Source organism: Zonotrichia leucophrys, chromosome Z, assembly GCF_028769735.1.
Source record: "Zonotrichia leucophrys gambelii isolate GWCS_2022_RI chromosome Z, RI_Zleu_2.0, whole genome shotgun sequence".
NCBI classification, from domain to species: Eukaryota; Metazoa; Chordata; class Aves; order Passeriformes; family Passerellidae; genus Zonotrichia; species Zonotrichia leucophrys.
Genome location: NC_088200.1, coordinates 57,885,834 through 57,904,957, shown reverse-complemented (window position 1 = coordinate 57,904,957; position 19,124 = coordinate 57,885,834). Strand labels below are relative to the sequence as shown.

Below are 19,124 nucleotides of genomic sequence, written 5' to 3'. Positions count from 1 at the left end.
GGTGTTATTTTTGTATGTCCTTAGAGCAGTTGAGATGGTTGAGATTCATGTACCTAAAATCAATAATCCCATAGGCACTTCAGGCTTTCTTTTGAACACACCCTTTTTAAAAGGGTAAAAAGAAGGGCCCTGAAATTACTGACCAGTCAACCTCACCTCTGTGCCCAGCAATATCATAGAACAGATGCTACTGGTAGCTATGTCAAATCATAAGGAAGACATGGAGGTGCCTGGAGACAGCAGGGCTTCACCTAGGGCAAATCATGCCTGACTAATCTCACAGCCTTCTATGATGGAGTCATGACTGTCTCAGTAGACCAAGGAAGAGCTACAAATATCTCCCTGGACTTCTGCAAAGCCTGCAGTATGGTCCCACACAGTGTTCTTGTTGCTGATTTGGAGGGAGTAGGATCTGATGAATGTACTGTTATTAGAATAAGAATCCCAATATTACCAGTTAGATTGTGCCTGGGCCAGTCTGACCCTCGCTGCCAGGCCAAAGGCAGCATCTGTGGTGTATCACCCCAGAGACACCTTTAGCTTGCTGGTGGTTGCAGCTGGGCACTAAACAAGTCCAGGCTTGTTAGGAACTCCGTTTACCTCAGGAGGAAAGCTTCAGGCGATGGTGAAGAGAAAAAGGAGATGGATTCAGCTGGAGGGTTATATCCAGAGGTTTATTCCATGATTACAGAGGTCTGAATCTTGGGAACAGCTCCAACAGAATCACAACTGCATGGCCTGATTCACCTTTTAAGCTCCTGGGACAGGGGAGGGGAGGGGACAGGTGAGCCACCAACCAGGTGAGAGGGGTGGGGTCTCAGGAGAGGATGGCACCTAGACAGACCAATGACCTCTGGGCCTGAGGGGCATCCTTTGAACTTGACCAACCACACGACGCCTTGCTGGAATGTTAAGCCTGATTGACAGGACTCACTCAGCAAGGGGGCGACGGGGAAGAGGTATAGGCACACCTGGAAGTCTAAAATGGGACATTACAGCACACTGCAACATACTGTGTGATGGGTAAGACAAGCTGGCTGGCCATGTCCCAGAGTTACAGTCAACAGTATCCATGTGGAAACCAGTAATGGCTGGTGTCTCTTGGGGATCTCTACTGGGACAAGTACATTTTGATACCTTAATCAATTGCATAAAATAATTGAGCAGAGCCTCAGCAAGGTTGTGGATGACACCATGCTGAGTGGTGCAGTTGACAGGCTTGATGAAAGGGATGCCATCCATCGCTAGACAGCATTGAGCCATGTGAACCTCAGAGGGTTTAACAAAGCCAAGTGCAAGGTCCTGATTCTGAGTGAGTGTGATTCCCCATTCCCATGGAGACTGGTGAATGAATTGACTGAATGCAGCCCTGCAAAGAAAGACTGTGGGTGTACTGGTGGATTAACATTCACATGAGCCAGCAGTGTGTGTTTACAAGTCATGGTTTAGAACCATGTCCTCAGCTGTTGGAAGAGAAGCATGGCCAGCAGGTCGAGCGAGATGGTTCTGCTCCTTCTACTGCACTCTGTTGAGACCCCCATCTATTGTACTGCATCCAGCTCTGTGGTATGTGGTTTTAAATGGAAAGAAGGTAGATTTCGGAATATAAGGAAGATAGAAGGAAGAAAGTTAACAATGAGGGTGGAGAAACACTGGAGCTGGTTGTCCGCGTGGATTTTGTGGAGAAGTTATAGAAATTCCATCACAGAAAGTATTAAAGGCAGGTTGAACAGTGTTTTGAGCAACCTGGTATAATGATAGCTAGACTAGATGGTATTTAAAGGTTCCTTAAAATCCAAATGGCTCTATGATTCTTTGAAATTAGTTTGTACCCTAATGAATGAGCAGTGAATTTTCTCAGTGGACTTGAACTGTCATCTGATGCAGGTTTTTTGGTTACAAAGTTCTTAAATGATTTCCCGGTCCTGATTTATTGTCAGTCTTTCATGTTTGACACTTGCATGAGACAGCTGGAAACAGTGTGATTTTTATGAACTTAGTTCATCAGAAATAGGAGGATACAAAGGTAACAGATAGGGAATCGTCTAAATAGCTTATCTGACACAAAGAGTACTTTTGCTGTATTTATATAGTTCTTTTTCTCCAATAGTGACCTTCTACTGGGAACCAGACTTAACACCTAGCTAACATTTTGTTGATGCTTGGCTGTGTAGCCTCTTCAGGTACAGTTCGTGTCTTGACTTTTGAGTGTTAAGAGCACCAGTAAAATATTGGTACTGTGTTTATGGGTGTAGTAATATTTCTACATTAAGCTGATTTCCTGAAGGTTTATTGATGCTGTAAATTTTTTCACCAGATGATTTCTTGCTGAACAGCTCCTTGAATAAGCAGGAGAAAATGATCCCCAGAGCAAAGCACTGCTGTCAATAAACCTATGGAAAACATTCCTTGCTTTTCTATGTGCACTGTAAAGATATGAAAACTCAAATTTTAGAATACTTCGTGGTTATTGAGTCTTTGGTTATTTGGTAATGCTGCACTATTAGTTCAGGAAGAAATCTTTTGATGTACTTGATACTCGAGCTGTAGGGTATGTGGGGAAGCAAATTGCTGGTGATTTGAATCCTTCAGGCACTTAATTGTGTGAAAGTGACTCTTTTTTTTTGCAGGTATGTGTTTAGCTTAAAAATATGCAAATATTTTCAGAATTTAGACCTTGCAAGATGAAGTTGGGTGGCTGCCAAAGCAGTGGCCTCTCTCCTTGTCCCAGACTGCTGTGGAGGGGATGAAACTATCTGGTTGACTCTGTGGATTACCAGGCCATCTGAAGTGTAGTTATCCTCATTCTTCCCTAAAAAAACATGTAGCGGCTAAAGTTAATGGAGAAGGAAGAAGGCAACTGCTAGGCCACAGTACTTCCTTGTATGAGGTGAGGGGGCCCTTACTATAAGTGTGTTTGCAAGCATAGTGTTAAAGAAATTTAGATGAGTTTTGTTCTCATCTCCATTAGGTAGTTTATTGCATGTCTTGTGTGACAGTCAGGAAAAATAGCAGTGTTAAGGTCTGGGATCTTGCTCTTCACCGATTCATTGTTACCAAGTAGTTGCCTTGTAGTCATCTTCACACCTTAGGTCTTAGGTTGGTTTTGGTGTTTCTGTCGGTTTTATGGTCCGTGTTGAAATATGGCTGTTACAGTTCATAAACCACAATCTATGGGCTGTCTACTCTAACTGTTTATTTAAAAATAATATTTAAGTCGCTAGGTTTCTCTTTACTAACTATTATTAATGTTCAGATTTTTAGCTCCAGGTTTTACTATAATACCTCTTTGACTTACACAACATAGCCTTATAGTTCAGATAAAGTTCAGCTTGCATCCTAACAATTCAAGCTACTGATATCTACTTCTAAATAATATAACATTTTCAACACTAAGGTAAACAGTATGTGGATGGGGTTATATTCAGATGGCTGCTATAAGGGCCATTTTGTGGACAGTTACTGGAGTAAGCTGTCCAGTTTGTACCTGTAAATTTAAATTAGATGTTCCTTGAAGTAAAAGTGTTTATGCCGTCTTGTAGAGACACAGCAGAAACTTCAGGTAAAAAGATCTTTTTTTCAGTTCTGATTTATAGATAAGTTTTCTTCAGTTCTGATTTTTAGATGAGTTTTGTGTATGAAGCTGAGGCCTGCCTCATATTCAGACTTTTTGCTATACTAAAGTAAATTTATCTGTTCTTTTTTTAAGCTCTGATATTGTTATAATATGTCAGACTTCAAGGTTTTAAAATACAAAGAACCCTTTAGGTTGCTCTCCTTTTCTCTAGAAGTGTCTTGGAGGTGTCATACAGTCAGACATTTGACTGGAAGATGCACTTAATTTATATGCAAATAATGTAGGCCCAGATTTTGTTTTGAACTCTCAGTTTTGTCATTTTCATCCCATTTTCTTGTTGGTTAGTAAGCATGTTGTGTGTTTCTCCGAAAGCTGCAGAAAAAAGAAAAGCTGAGAGAGCTTTTCTTGCAGAGTGTTACCGTGCTTCCTGATGATTACTAGATATCTAAGTTTTCACTGGATGTGTGGAATTGAGGACAGCACTCCTTGTCTGAGAATTACAGTGGGGAAAACCAGTAAGGTTGACTCAGTCAGAATATGGAAGGGGACACCAGAACTCAGAAAACACCAGCAAACCTATGCTGGTTGCAGTTTGACAAGAGCATGTATTTCTTGACAAGTAGAAGAAGCAGGAGAAAAGGAAAGAGAGAAGTTCAGGAGGCATTTAACCTTTTTTTTTTCTGCTTTAGTGGCTTTAGGCTGCTTCCTGGGTAGAATGTGTTCTGGAGTTTTATCACAACGCCTAAGATAGGTATTCTCCATGCTGAGGAGTTGCTTTAAATTATCAGTGCTGTGTCCCATACCATGCAACTGAAAATATTAGCTCTTCCTACAGTGTAATAGATTCTTTCATCAACTTAAGGTAAAGTGGATGAAAATCCATGGGAATTTCAATTTGTTGGAGTTTATAAAAGAAGGAGTGGAAGGAAGAGGGGAAGAATGGCTATCCTAGTATGAATTCTATGCAGCTAGCATAAATGTATCGTGTTTCTTCTTTGTGGTCAGATTTGCACACATAGAGAAAAAAGTTTTAAAGTATTACATACTTAATTTGCAGCCTTGTTCCTACTTGACCAACCTCAGTAGCTGTATCTTTTATTGAACTAGCTACTAACTTTTCTGTTGTAACAGCAAAGTATTCTGTTTACCCCATTAAGTAAGTTCTTCGTTGCAGTTTGAAAGGTTCTTGATTTAGAAGGTGCTTCTAAAATCTAAATAATGTGCCACAGGTCCAGGAACATTGTTGACTAGTACATTATAATAATCTGCAGAAGTGGTTTGCATTATTTTGTTGGAAGTTGAGGAAGATCACAGATAACTAGATCTCCCTTCCTTGTATCTTTTCAAATAGACTAACCATCCAAGGCTGTACCTCGCCAGATATACGCCATTCAACTCACAGGTTTTTTAAAGGGAGCAGTTAATTAAGAGTCTAAGGTTGATCCAATTCAGACTTTGTTTCCATGCATTTCCTACTTTCCAAACTCTAGTCTGCAAATCAAACACTTAGCCCAGAACTTGTCTGATTCATGCAAGTTAGTAAGACTGAAGAGATTCCCTCTAGATAAAGTAGGTTTAATAGTACAGGTATTTCTTATGAGACTGATGCTGGAGAGTCAGTGAATTTATTAATCAGCATCATTCACTTAAGCAGTGAGATACTTCCAGTAGCACTGAAGTTTCTGAATTAAAAGATTTGAATTCACACCTCTTTTTCCTTTGGACCAGCATTGTGTGTGTTTGGATGGTTTAAATTGGCAAGCATGACACTGGCCTTTCAAACCTGATACTGATTCTCTTTATTACAATGCAGAAGTTAGACAGAATCCATGAAATTCTGAAGATTCTTTTTGCTGTTCAGTTTAATGTGGGAGTTTAGAAAAAAATTAGCCCCTTTCCTATGGTAACTGGGAGGTGTAGCAGTCTTTCTTTCTTGCCTGTTCCAAAAGAATTGATATTTTTCCTGGAGTGCAAGTCATAGTACTAAGCTGGTATCTCACTTTATTTGAAGAAGGGTATGCAAAAGAATTTAACTGTGTTTAAAGAGGTTATATATATGTATATGTTATATATATAGTGCATCAATTGAAGCGCATTACTCTCTACCCTGTCTGATACTGGTAATGGTGAAGGGATGCCTGATCTGATTTCACGTATGCCTGCTGTGTTTTGGTGGTGTCTCAGCATAAATTGAGGCTACTCTTTTGTCACCCAGGTATTGGAAGCTGTGAGTCTGAGAAAACCAGCTGACTGTTACAAAGTGCCCTGTTACTTGCACAGCATGGAAATTGCTTTGTGGGAGAGAGGAAGTTCAGACTAGGATTAGGTTTGAGAAAATGATGGGCATTAGACCTCACAGTTGCATCTCCTGAACACAGTAGCAAGGAAGTGCATTTGGAAAGGTGCTGTGGGCAGTGGCCTGTGTGCTGCCTTCTGCTCCTTACGTAGGAGTCTTGATGGCATTTTCCCCACTCTCAGTCAGCTTTGCAGAGATAATTCTTCAGTCAGAATTAAAGCTTTGATTGTAGTAGCCCTAGGGTAAGCTAGCCCTGGACTGCAGTTGGTCTTGAGTTGGTCTGAAATTCCTGTCAATTTGGGGATATGAAGGCAGTTTAATGGAGTTTGTATTTACTCCCTGCAGTCGGTGCAATCCAAATTGGCTTTTGTTCCTTTCAGTCCTTGGGCATCTCTAACGGTTAAACAACAATTGAAAAGTCTTTGGCACAGACTAGAGACCTGCTGAGGTCATCTTTTGAGATTCTGACTGTGATCTTCCTTGCAGGTAGATGAAATGTGATTAACCTGTCTTCAGGTTTGTCTCAGTGCAATCGGTCAGAAAGACAATGCTTTAAAAACATAACTCAGTTATTAAAAACTGCTTTTATATTTTATGCGTATAAATGTAAAAAATATTTTTGAGATCAGAGAAGTCCTACAGCACTTTCCTGACCATTGAACTCAACATTATAGATTGCACTGTCATGAAGCAGAGCCTTTAGGTGGTAGTCTGCTGTGTCAGTGTCTTCAGATCTGTTACCTCTGCTGGCCCATTCAAGGGACTGTACTATCAATGCTGTCTTTGATGTAAACCCTTTTCCAAAGGCAGCTTTTGGTGAGGCTGTTGGTGAGGTCAGCCAGCTCACTGGTGCAAAGCAGCCAGGATGTGTGTAATGCCTTCACTTCTTGCAGTTAGGGATTGTGTCTTATATCTTCTTATTGTACTGTAGGGTATTAGTTGACTGCAAATGAAATAAATATGTCATAAAGGCCATGAAAATCCTGTTAAGAGAAAAAAAAAAGCAATTTAAAGGAAAACATTGACATATTCTCTGCTAACTGCAGAACAGATTGGTTCAGCAGGTTCTCTGCTAACTGCAAAATAGTTGAGTTTGACTGAAATATGTAGATAAAACCCAAGCTAGAATTTTTTTTTTGGTAATGTGAATATTGTTAGAATTTAAGGTATAGCATCATGAAAACTGATGAGCTGCCCTGATTATTATGTTGCATTAACTAACTGGAAGCTCTGCTACTGGAGCTATGTTGCTTCTGCTGGTATCTGTTATAGCTAGAACAAAGTCAGCTTAGCATTGTGATGGTGCATGCGATCACGGTTTGTGAAAAGCCTGTCTGTAAAGTACATAATATAGCCTGTAATGCAAGGGCCACATTTATGAATTTTAATTTGTTAGGGAGTAAGTCTTAGGAATTTAACCTTTTGAAATTCCTTTCATTATCCACATGTGTGGATGCCTGAAACAAGTTTATGTGTATTTTTTGTAATTTGGCTGAATTTACCTATTTTTTGTTGGCTATTTCCTTATTTTAGACCAATTCAAAAGGTTGTATTTTACATCAATTCTGCCTGTGGTGTAATGGTCAGAAAGATATCAACCTTTACCTTTAACACTGTGTTCTCTTAAGTTTTGTAGCTTGCTTTGCTTTTGAGCTTGAGCTGATTCCAGTTCAAGAAAACATGTGGAGTGCTTATAGTGAAACACTTGCAGTTTGCTTACGTCTAAATCAAGTGGTAGGGGAGCACTGCATATTTCAAACAGTTTAAAACTAGTTCTTTTTTCCTTTTTCACCTTGAAACTTCAACTGTATAGTGATTTCTTCTTTGCCTTCTCTTCCTACAAAAAATACACAGTATGATCATGCATTACTGTTGTTTAAGCCAGTACAATGACTCCTATTGCAAAATAATATTTTTTCTGAAGTGGTAAGTCAGAAAGAAGCTTTGTGAAATATTTTCATATATTCTTTGGACAGAAGTCTCAGGACTGGAGTAAGCCTTTGTAGGGGTGTACTGTCCCTTTTGTTCCTAGGCTTAAAGAAACTTGTATAGAAACATTAAGCAGGCAGAAATTCCACTACAAGAAAATTGTACACAGTTAAAACTTTGACCTTGGAATTCTCCTCTTTTGGTCTTAATATATTGCTGGAATGAGGCTGCTGGTTTGTGGTTACCAGGTAGTACAGTATATGAACTTGAATTGCATAGCTTCTCCTTATTTTTATATGCCTGTATGTACTTTAGTGCATTTGTTTGTTTTGGATTGATGAGCTAGCTATAATTTAATTCTGTTTAAAATTCTTAAAAAATATATGTGAAGACATTGGCACACTTATAAAATGTCTCTGATGCTTGTTCTGTTATCAAACCTAGCTGTTTCTTGAGAACTAAATCTTGAGAAAAGAAAGTTTGCTATATTTGCTATATTTACCTTTATTTTTAGTGTTCACAGAATTTGGGTTATCATTTTAGTTATTTTTTTTTCTCCCTTCCCTCCTTGTTTTCCAGGTAGTATTGGTACAGCGTTTCAATGCCACACAATCCATCAAGATCACATTTGTACTGATGACAGTGACAAGGTGAGATTTATGTGAATGTTTCATTCACAAGATGAATATGCATTGCAGGGTTTTTATATATTGCTTTTACTACACAAACATTATTATTTTGCAGATATAGCAGTTTTCAGAGTTACTTTTTGAACTGTCTCTGTCATAGTAAGATACATATTTTTCTCCAGACAATCTTTTAGACAGTTAATGAGAAATTTGTCTTTAGTACTGTATTTTTATTTTTGCTTGTATTCTTTGCCATATTGACACCCTCAGTTAATAAATAATGGCAATGACTTTGCCAATTTCTAGATAAGGTAGTATGTCTTGTTTCTTCTGACTTTAGAGATTAGAGCCTAGCTAAGTGTTCAAAGCTTTTTGTTTTGTTTTGTTTTTTTTTCACAGTAGCCATAATTTTTCTCTTTTTGAATTGAGAATTGAAGCTTTTGCATGTTAGGACTTCTGTTCTTTCGTGCATCTTCAAAATAGCAACCTGTCTAGTAGTGTGCATGTGTTTCTCTAACCCTTTCTGGCATATTTGCAGATTAGTTTGCTTGGGGGTCAGTAGAGTACTGTGTATTAAATGTTCAGTGATACTTGGATCACTGCTGTAAGTGTGGCATGCAGAAAAGAGTAGTTTTGACATCAAACTCCTTGTGAGACTGGATGTTGATGGTTTTATCTTAAGTTTTATTGTCTGTAAATACTGCAAATTGATTAACTTTAGTTCAACATGTAATGTATCTTACACTGTATGCATGTATGACACGTTCATAGTAAACTAACTTTTTGGCTTGACATGTCTGGGTATTGGTCAAATTGTAAATCATTTTTCTTGGGAAATGAAAAAACCTATGGGGTACTGCCTTAATAACTACACTAATAACTGTGCTTTGAAACTCTGGAAGAAGTTAATTATATAGTTGTTCCAGCTTATTGTAGAGCTAGAGTTGTGTTCAGAAAGAGCTTCTTTTACTGTTCTACTCCCTTACTATCTTTTTTTTTCTCTCTTGCTCTCCTTCCTCTAGTTTTATGGGGAGTGTTTTGTTTGTTTCTTTGTTTTGTTTGTGGGCGTTTTAGGGGTTTTTTTTGTTTGTGTGGGTTTTTTGGGTGTTTTTTGTTGGTTTTATTTTTTGTTTGTTTGTTCAGGGTTTTGTTTGTTTTTTTATTTAGAGTGTGTGTGTATTTGTTTCTTGTTGGGTTGGTTTTTTGGTTTGTTTTTTTTTTTTGGTATGGTTTAGTGTTTTAGTTTAATTTTATTTTTAGGTACCACCCTAGATTTGGTTACTGGTTCATCCTACAGATACTGATCAAACATGCTATCTAGAGCATGGCTAACATTATTTTCAATTTCCACTTGATAATCTGGTTAGCTATATTCAACAGTATTTACTGCTTTGTTTTTTGTGCCTCGTATACTCTGCACTGGAAGATTCTTGGATGAGGAATGGGTGGGGGAAATTTCATTTCAGAGCCATCCTAGTGCACCAGCCTAACCATTTTCCTTTTGTGAGTCATTACATGGAATACCATTTCTTGTGTTACACTGATTGCCTTTCCTTAGTTTTATGCCATATCAAGGCAATTAAAGCTTGTTTAAAGCTTGTTGGAAAATCTGTTTGATAGTTGCTTCACTGGTTTGGGGGCAGGGGAGTAGGAAAGGGTGTGGCAGCTTGCTGGTATAAATTTCAGGAGAGTGGTTGTTTGGCACACCACCTGCCTCCATGTTAATAGAGGAATTAGGCCAGATGTTAATTTTTGCATATTTAGAGATGGTGGAAGAAAACAGTCTTTCTCCTTTGGGTTGATTCTGCACCAATTGAGAAAGAACTTCCAACTATAAAGTTTAGTTAAGTAGGACCAGTATAAAAAGCAGAAAGAATGTGGTTTTGGCTCTGTTTAAGAGACACGTTTTTCCCTCAGGTGTCAGGTTTATTTGGTAAGGGTGTTGATTTTTCTGTAAGAATATGTGAAGCTGTCTGACATGGATTTTGTAGAAAATTCTAGTTCATTCCTTTATTAAAATAGTCACTTGCTGGAAAAACAATGAACCATTCTCTTGTGCAGATCTCTCTTGATGGCATCCTGTCTTTCAGGAGTGTCAACCACATCAGCTTGGTGTCATCCCTAAATTTGATGAGGGTGCACTCGATCCTTTCATCTGTTTCACTAATAAAAGTATTGAATAACACTGGTCCTGGTACAGATCCCCGTGGGACACAACTTGGCACTGATGTCCATTGGGACTCTGAGCATTTGCTCACTGCCCTCTGTATGCCCACTGATTGGGGTTTGTTGGTTTTTTCCAAAGGATTTGTGTATATGGATAGACTTTTTTAAAATTATAAGTAATGCTTCCTTAAAGTAGCCTGTGCTAGGGCACAGTTGCAATCCCCTCTCACTCCTTGCTTGTATTCACATATGCCTATATTCTTGTGTTAGTTTTGGTCACAGTTTCCACTGTGAATTACTCTGAAAATCAGGTTCTGATTTATTCTGCTGTTACTGAGAGATACCACCTATTTATTTTGGTATGAATATAATTTAAATTATACTAAATGCTGGATTTAATAAATTTATCTACAAATGTATTAATTGTTGGGGCTTTTCATATTCATTCTGGAAACTTTATGAAAGCATGCATTTAAAATAGTTTGACATACATTTGATTAGTCAACAGGCATATTTCAGCAAAGTAATTTACTACTTTTTGCCTGATTGTGCAGAACCAGTTTTTGCATTTTAGAAGAATGTAAAGGTTAGTATTTGACTGGTAATCCACACATATTTTACAGTATTTTCTCCACAGGCCCAGATGTCATTTTCTGTACAGCAGCATGAGAAAAGTTCCACACCACACATGCTAAAGGAATGCTGCAATCTTAATGAAAACAATTCCCAGGCTTCCAGTCCAATTACTTGATTTTGTTGACTTGGCACATGAGAATCTTGAATTCATGTTCAGTGACATCAGCAGAAAACCAAAGTGTAAGATTTTTCATGTGTGGACTCACTGCATTAAGTGAACTTGTCTCATTTTGTAGCGTCAAAAGCAGTGCTTCTTGTATTACAAAGAAATCTAATATAGCATAAGTATAAAATACATTTCCCATTTTATTTGGTGTAGTAAAGTGAATAGAATTAAAATTTATTTTAAAATAATTGTTGCTTTGGTGGTGGGAGCTTTTAAACCTCAGTGCATGAGTCAGGGCACTGTTTTTTCATGTTTTTCATTTCTTTGATTTTTGCTTTAAAGTAGAAATATTAAATAAAAACTGAATAAGTCTCTTTATTGAGCACAGCATTTAGGGAAAGATACTTGTAAGAAGGAACCTGGTATTCCTTAGTATATCACTTTAATGCTCAAGCAGTGGATTCCTACTAGGGTTAGAGATATATCTCCATATACTCTGCAAGTATATCATCCTGCAGAGGCTTTCAATTATACCAAGTTTATTTAGCTTTTAAAATACTTTTTTGTCCCTTGGGTGGCTGTTTCATCAGTGGTGTGCTTCTGTTAAAGAATGCTGACTCATTTGGAAAAGAAAATCCAAAGATGCAACCCTTAACTACTCTTGCAACATCCCTTTTCACAGATCTCATCAAGTTACCTATTCCATACAGTTAAAAACCAGATTGGCCACCTAGTAGTAATGACAAAAAAAAAAATCACTGGAATTTTTTCCAGGGAACTTTCTGGGAAAAAATCCCCTGGAATTTTTTTTTTCTAGTACTAAGGGGTTGGTAATTATACTTTGCTTTTGTCCTTTTTAGCTTATTGTAATTTATTTTACTTTCACAGTATGTAAAGAATTTTTTTTCTTTTTAATACTTTTAACTGAAATACATAGTTACATAATTTATTTTACTATTTCTAACCTTTAAAATTCCTAGCTATAGTTGGTGCATCTTCCACACACATTTTGTGTCACCTGCTCGAGGTCACCCTGCATTGACAGGGGAATTGGATGGAGTGATCTCCAGAGGTCCCTTCTAACCCTAACAATTCTGTGCTTCTATGGACTTCCTCCCATTTGCCTGTCTTAACAAAATTGTCATGGACGTGAGCTACTCAGTCTGTAATAAAGAGGCCTGTCAACTCATTAAAAAGATGTTTTCACAAGAAGGGAAGTATTTTTAAGTTCTAATCCTAAAGTAAAAATTACCAGCTTTCTGTTCCATGGATGGTGCAGCCTACGAAATTCACATATAGTTGAACAAACAGCGATTAATGAATTCAGGTATTTGAAGGACCCATCACATTTATTTGTATATGATGTATTATATAGGACCACATGCACCACTTGTGGGGAATGTGTGAGGGGCAGTACATAGAAAAATGGGAATATCAGGAGGAAATTCTATTGTTCCCTCAAAACTGGAAAATTTTCTTGTCCAATTAGGACAGGTCAGATTCATTCTTCATCCGCATGCCCACACACTCTTAGTCCCAGTTCATTCTGTCTGTGTTTATTGAGCATCTTTAGGCCTTTTTCATTTCACTTCTGGCAGCTGCAAGGATGTCATTTCCCAATTTTCAACCACTTTCATGCCTAGTGAGTCATCTCCTTTAGAACGTTAGTTCTTTATACCTACAGCAGATGTTTGTTTTCCTCGTTTAGAGTTGGGAAAAAACTTTAATCACGCTGAGGTAGAGAGTGCAGGGAGGTTGGAAAGGTGAAAAGTAAGGCGGTAGTATATTATTTGAGAGGAACAGCTCGAGTAAATCAGTTCAGTGAGGCTCCGTTTGCTGCCTTTGCTGATCAGGGCTGCATCCCGAGCCGGTACCCGTGTGGCACCGTCAGCAAATCCTGTTTATCCAGTGACTCACGAGAGTTAGGTGAGGGTCGGTCTCCTCAATCGACAGAAGCGGAGGTGGCCTCAAGCTCAAGGCCTCGGGCTGGACGTGAGGAAGGATTTCTTCAGCGGGTGGTCAGATACTGAAAGGGGCTGCCCGGGGAGGCGCTGGGGTCGCCGTCGCGGAAGATGTTTAAGGAAACACTGGACGTGGCACCCATTGCCACAGTCTAGTTGGCAAGATGAAGATCGGCCCCAGGCTGATCTCGGAGGTCTCTCCCCGCGCTCTCCGCTCTCGATCCTGTGAAACCGAAACTAAACTGGGGCCGGGCGGGGGCCGCGCCGTCACCGCGGCGCGCAGGCGCGTTGGGCCCGCGGCCGCACCGGGCGCAGACAAAGAACGCCTCGCGCCGGCGGTGGTGTGACGTCATCGGCCAGCGGGGAATGATGTCACCAGCCCGGGGGGCGGGGGCCGCGCTCCCGGAAGCGCTGGCGGAAGGGTCGGGCCCGGCCCGGGGCGGCCGCGGCGGCCCCGAGGTTGAGGCGGGGCAGCCCCGCGGGAGCCGCGGCGGAAGCGGCGGGGCCGCAGGTACCGGCGGGGCCGCAGGTGCCGGTGCGGGGAGCGGCGGGGGGCGGGGCCTCGCCGGCGCCGCCCGGTGCCCGCGGCTCGTCAGCCGGGCGGGGGAAGGCGCGATGTCCCGGCGGCGCCGGCCGCCCCCCGTACAGGTAGAGGGTGAAGGAGGCCGTGTGGCCTGGGCCGACGGGGAGCCCGAGCTCCTTCCACGTGGGCGGCCCGCGAGGTGGACGAGGGCTGGGGAAGGGATGTAATTGTCTGACGTTGTTAAAGCTGTTTTATCTGCTTTGGCAAAAGGCAGAACTGGAACCTGAAAATTACCCGGCTTTCCGGGACTGAACTGCTGTGTGCTGTCTTCAGGACAGGCACGTTAATGTGCAAGGCGGTAGCAAGTGTTTCTGAAGCACTGAACGTCCTCCCATCCGTGTAGTAAAATGATGTCTCTAGGTGTGTAGTAAAATGACGTCTCTAGGTGTCTGTAATCCTCTTAAATTAGTAGAAACAACAGCTGTTTAAGGGAACACTGATTTAGCAAGCATAAATGTTAGGGCATTCGGTATTTTTTAGTGTATGTGACTTAATTTCTAAGCAACACAAACGGAATTTCTTTTTTTTTATGCTTGAACTGTAAAGTTATATCTTTTATCCTTACGAAGTGTGTTTTTAAACCTCCTGTGCATTGAGATCTTAAGTGGGGACACCCATTTCAAATTGTAGCTGTTCAGAGCAAGTAGCTTAGTTATTATTTACGCAGAAGTTCATTGAACTGGAAGTCATGATGATGTTTATGAATGTATAGTATTTGCATTTTGAAAGAGATTTTTGAGGGTGGTATTTGAAGCAGACCTTCTGCATTTTCTGGTAACTTCTTCACATGTGGAGTGGGGCGAGCAGAATGGTAAGATGAACAGGATTAATAGAAGTCTGCCATACTCAAGTACTGAATTACATTAATATTTAATTCGGTGTTGCTGATGGTGTGCTTGTTCTTAAATGTCACTGAAGCAGCTGCTTTGGTTTCATTTGCCAAATTCATGCTATTTATCCACATCCTGGGGATCTTGCTGTCTGCTGACCCAACAGACTCCTTAACTGCTTTGCAGCATTATATTACGTTCCCTTTCTTACCTTCAAGGGGGTATTGTGGCTGTGGTATTAGAGACTCATTGCTCTGAGAGAAGAAAAAACTCCTTTTGGATACTAATGTGTGAAGTAAGAGAAAGGAAGGTGCAGTCATTAGACTATGAAGTCTGAGATGGAAGAGCCGGATAGGTTTTGTGGCAGGTTTCATGGCTGGTGATAGTTCATAATCCCTACTCACCAAATCTCTGGGCAAAAATGAACTATATGTATACATAGCATAACATGTGAAGAAAGTTTTCAGGGAATTGTAACTTGGAGTTATGCTACTTGTGAAAAGTGTCAATTGTGAAAAATTGTATGTAAATAAAAGGGTCTTAAAAAGTAAAGATTTAATGATCTCCTTTGTAAATCTTACTTTGTTATCTCATGGATTTACAGAGTAGGTTAAACTTCATTTGATTCTTACCTGGTTCACTTTGTGGGGTTTTTATAATTAACCAAAGTATAATAAATACTGAATTGAAGTTGCATGTTGTTAAGTCCTTGCTTTGTACCTGCGCTGGTGTTGAAGTAACAGTATATAATTGACTTCTGAAATACAAGGATGTGGCTCCGAAGCTAACGTCGAATCAGTTACTGTTGTGATTTGTCAGGTTTATGTATCAGCTGTTCTAAATATGTTTTTTTTAATATGGCTTACTGACATTATAATAAGAGATAATTTTTATGATTTAAAGTAGACTGTTGAGGAAGTCAAGTTATTTTTTCAACTTTTTGCTTAAAAAGTCTTTAAGAGTTGTGATGTTTTTTATGTAACATCTTCCTAAAATATAAAAATTGTGTGGTGAGGGAGGGAAGTTACTTCTTCAGATCTGCCTGCTGTTGAATTGTAGTCTTGTACTATGAAACTGGTCTTGTCATAAGTCAAATTTGTCATACGTGTTTGTTTGTAGAGACTACATGGTCTGAATTGCTGGGGATCTAATGAGAATCTGTACAGAGCAGGTCTTTGAGTTACAATGTTCTCACGTAGTCTTTGTGTTATTTTACCATCCCCACCTTGCTTCAGAAGGTTGGGAAAGGTGGAAATAAGGGTAGAGGAAGTGTATAGAACTTCTTTTTTCCTAGTTTTCGTCAGAAAGTTGTTTTGCCTGTGGGAAGAGTGATTCTTAAAACTTATGGAAGAAGATACAGGCTTGAATTAATCAGTTCATATGGAAGTAGAACTTGTGGTTTCCTTTTCTATGTAAGAATTGATATCAAGTTAAATTATCTAATACAGAATATTTAAATTCTGCTGTGGGCAGAACGTGATGACATCTGTGATTTAACAGGATGGTTTTAATATTTTTTACTCTTCAGCTTTGCATGGGAGTGGGTAGATTCCTCTTTTAATAAGTTCTTTAAAGATAAGGAAACTTGTTTTGCTTTTTGGTGCCCTCTACTGATGCCTGTTTGTCAGAACATTGAAAACTGGTGCTGGTTTTGGCCTTTACTAGCAGTGCATGCTAACAACAGCTGCCCTTTAAAAGCACTGGGAAGGAGGAAAGGAGAAAAGAAGCCCTTTTACACCTTGAGTATTTTGCTGTTTGCCTTCCAACCAGATTGCATTGGAACTGTACCTCACCTGGTAGAAAAGTAGGTAAGCAGCAGACATCTGACTTGCTACTGTCTTCTGTTGGCATTGTAGCAGTAGAAAGGCTGATTTGCTTTTCTCCTCTCAGGAAAATAGGGACATTCTTCCTTTAATGTATGCAGTTCCTGGTTCTCAGTAAATACATTCTGGGTTTGCTGTCTCAGAATTTTTTATCTTCTTGTTTATTTTCGATAACTTTGCTTTTTTTGTATTTCCCACTAGTACCTCAGTTACTACAAAAAATAACCAGTGCTTCATGTGAGCACCACTACATAGGCTCTGCTTTGCTTACTTTCTGTTTTAGTAGCTGTTTCATCTCATCAGTCTTGCAGTTTTGTTCCTTTGCAAAATCTGTGAACACCTCCGTTCTAAAAAAATTCAGAAATTGCATTAAGTCAGGTACATTCTCTCTACAGAACTTCTTACCTTAGCCTTGTGGTCTGTCTTTGCCAGCTTTGTTAATTACTGACAGAAGTGGGTATTTATTTTTTTTTTGTCACAGTGCAGTAACTGTAAATTGTGTGAGAAGGGATGGGAACATTCATGGCACAATTTATGGTGCTTCTGAGCAGATGCTCTGTCAGTCTTCATGAAAGCTTTAGGAGATGACTTTTTAGACAAAAATTGGGGACTTTTCTTCCTTATTCAGGTGACCTTATCAGATGACCTGTTGGGACTGTTCTTTAAAAAATTTGTGGTGTGCTGAATATTTTTGATAAACCTCATTTTGAAAATCTAAGTCTTGGAAATTAATCTCTTGCAAGACTGTTTTGTTTGCAAGTACTGAGGGGAGGGCATTTTTGATCTGTCTTCTGTGTTTGTGTCTTGGTAAAACATCTGAACTGAATACAAAGCAAGATGGGAAATGAAGAGATGGGAGACATAAAAGACTAGAAAATTCATTTAAAATAGCATTTGGAAGGCAAGTGAGTTCCAAGTGGATGAGTATGCCTTTGAAAAAAACATTCAGAGATGGGCACAAAGGACCTGGTAAGACCAATAGGCATTTAGTCATTTTGTATGTGAAGCTCTACTGAGCACAGGTTCCAGATCATATGTGACACTTTCTTCCTTGTGGGATCTCAGCACCTCAGGACTGAGGTGCCGAGTCACCGAGACCACCCTTGGGGGGCTCAGGAGTCCTGGAATGTTGCCAGAAGTGTCTGGTGGCTGGACTTTGATCCTACACGGGAGATGACACCTGTATGAGGATAGGAGGACTTCACCGGAGTGAATGGTGAAGGGATTAGTTAATTAGAGAGTGAAACACAGGGTTTAGGATTTATGTACAGGGGGGTTTAGAGAAGTAAGATGGAGGAATTGGGGCGTGTCCTGTCCTTCTTCTTCTTCTTCTTCTTCTTCTTCTTCTTCTCCTCCATCTTGTTTGGTGATGGTGGCACTTTGGGATTGGTCATTACTAAAAGTGCACCGGGCAATAAGAATAAATGGTGTTGGGGAAAAATGATAAATATTGTACACGTAACAATGGGTATAAAGATAGGTGACTGTCCGGAGGGCAGCAGAGTGTACTCATGGCTGGCTGCTGAGCAGACCTCTGTCGGGCCGAAAGAAAATCTTTTAGATAAACATTTAATAAACATAAAGACCGAAAGAAGAACTGAAGCCTCTTCTCGTCCTTTGATACGCGGGCTGCCCCAAGGCCACTCCGGGCCTTTCCAGGCCCTTCAAACAGCTGAAAACCGGACACTTCCTCTTTTATTTAATTTCCTTACTGTATCAGAAAACAGCTAGAGTACTTTTTCTCAAATTCAAATACAGAGACCTAGTGTAGTTCTTGTATTCTTTGGGTCTGCTTTCTGTAAGTGAATATTTATATGAATCTGTTTTGCTCACCATTGGGCAGGACTTGAGAGTGTTTTAAAAAAGGACATATCTCACCAAATTTCTTCATGCTTTTAAGTTCTTAATGCCTATTTTTTCCTCCTTATAAAAGGTGTGACATAAGATTTAAGAAGTGAGTCAGCAAACCATGCTTATTTGAGTGTGTTTGGGGAGCAAGGCTGATGTTCCTTTGACTATCATCTAATGTGTAGTGGTTTGTTTTTTATTGACCTTCCTTTGACTTCGTGTGAGAATAATCTTGTTTTCTAAAGTAAATGGAAAGATCTGCACAAGTAGGAGCTGTTTTTTGCAGTTGAGGACCTGCAGTGTTTTCTCCTGTGTTCCTTGTTAACTTAGCAGAAAATGCCTCTTCTTTCTTGGTTTTGTCATCTCAAATAATTTGTTGCTTATATTGAGGAGTGAATTCTTTACCCATTACATGACCTGTTTGATGAGAGCCTCCCAACATGTGTGTTTTGCTGGGGCAGAGGAACCAGCCACTGCTGCAGAGTTTACAGGGCTTTTACTGGGTCTGACACATGTAAAAAAGGAAGTTCTGCAAGCTACTAAGGGTAAAAGGTGTGTATAAATCGGAGCTCTAGAGAAGAACATTTTTTTTCCCCTAAGCTTTTTAAAGCAAGTCTTACTAATTTATCCAAGCTGTTAATAAAAACTAAATTATGTGTATATATTTAAATCAAGTAGACTCTATTATGTAGCACATTGTCTAAATCGGATGAGCTTTGAAAAGAGTAAAAGAATCATTT

General features: G+C 39.6%; 1 protein-coding gene across 6 annotated transcripts in view; it reads left to right on the top strand.

Annotated features, from left to right (window-relative positions):
- The window catches only part of RNF38 (ring finger protein 38), a 107,509-nt gene that overhangs the window by 46,064 nt on the left and 42,321 nt on the right, over positions 1-19,124 (top strand). For 3 of the 6 annotated variants that reach the window (XM_064736260.1, XM_064736262.1, XM_064736261.1), the window contains one exon: positions 8,382-8,452. In XM_064736260.1, the coding sequence (XP_064592330.1) occupies positions 8,382-8,452 (71 nt within the window). The other 3 variants (XM_064736263.1, XM_064736265.1, XM_064736264.1) reach the window with 3 other exon arrangements.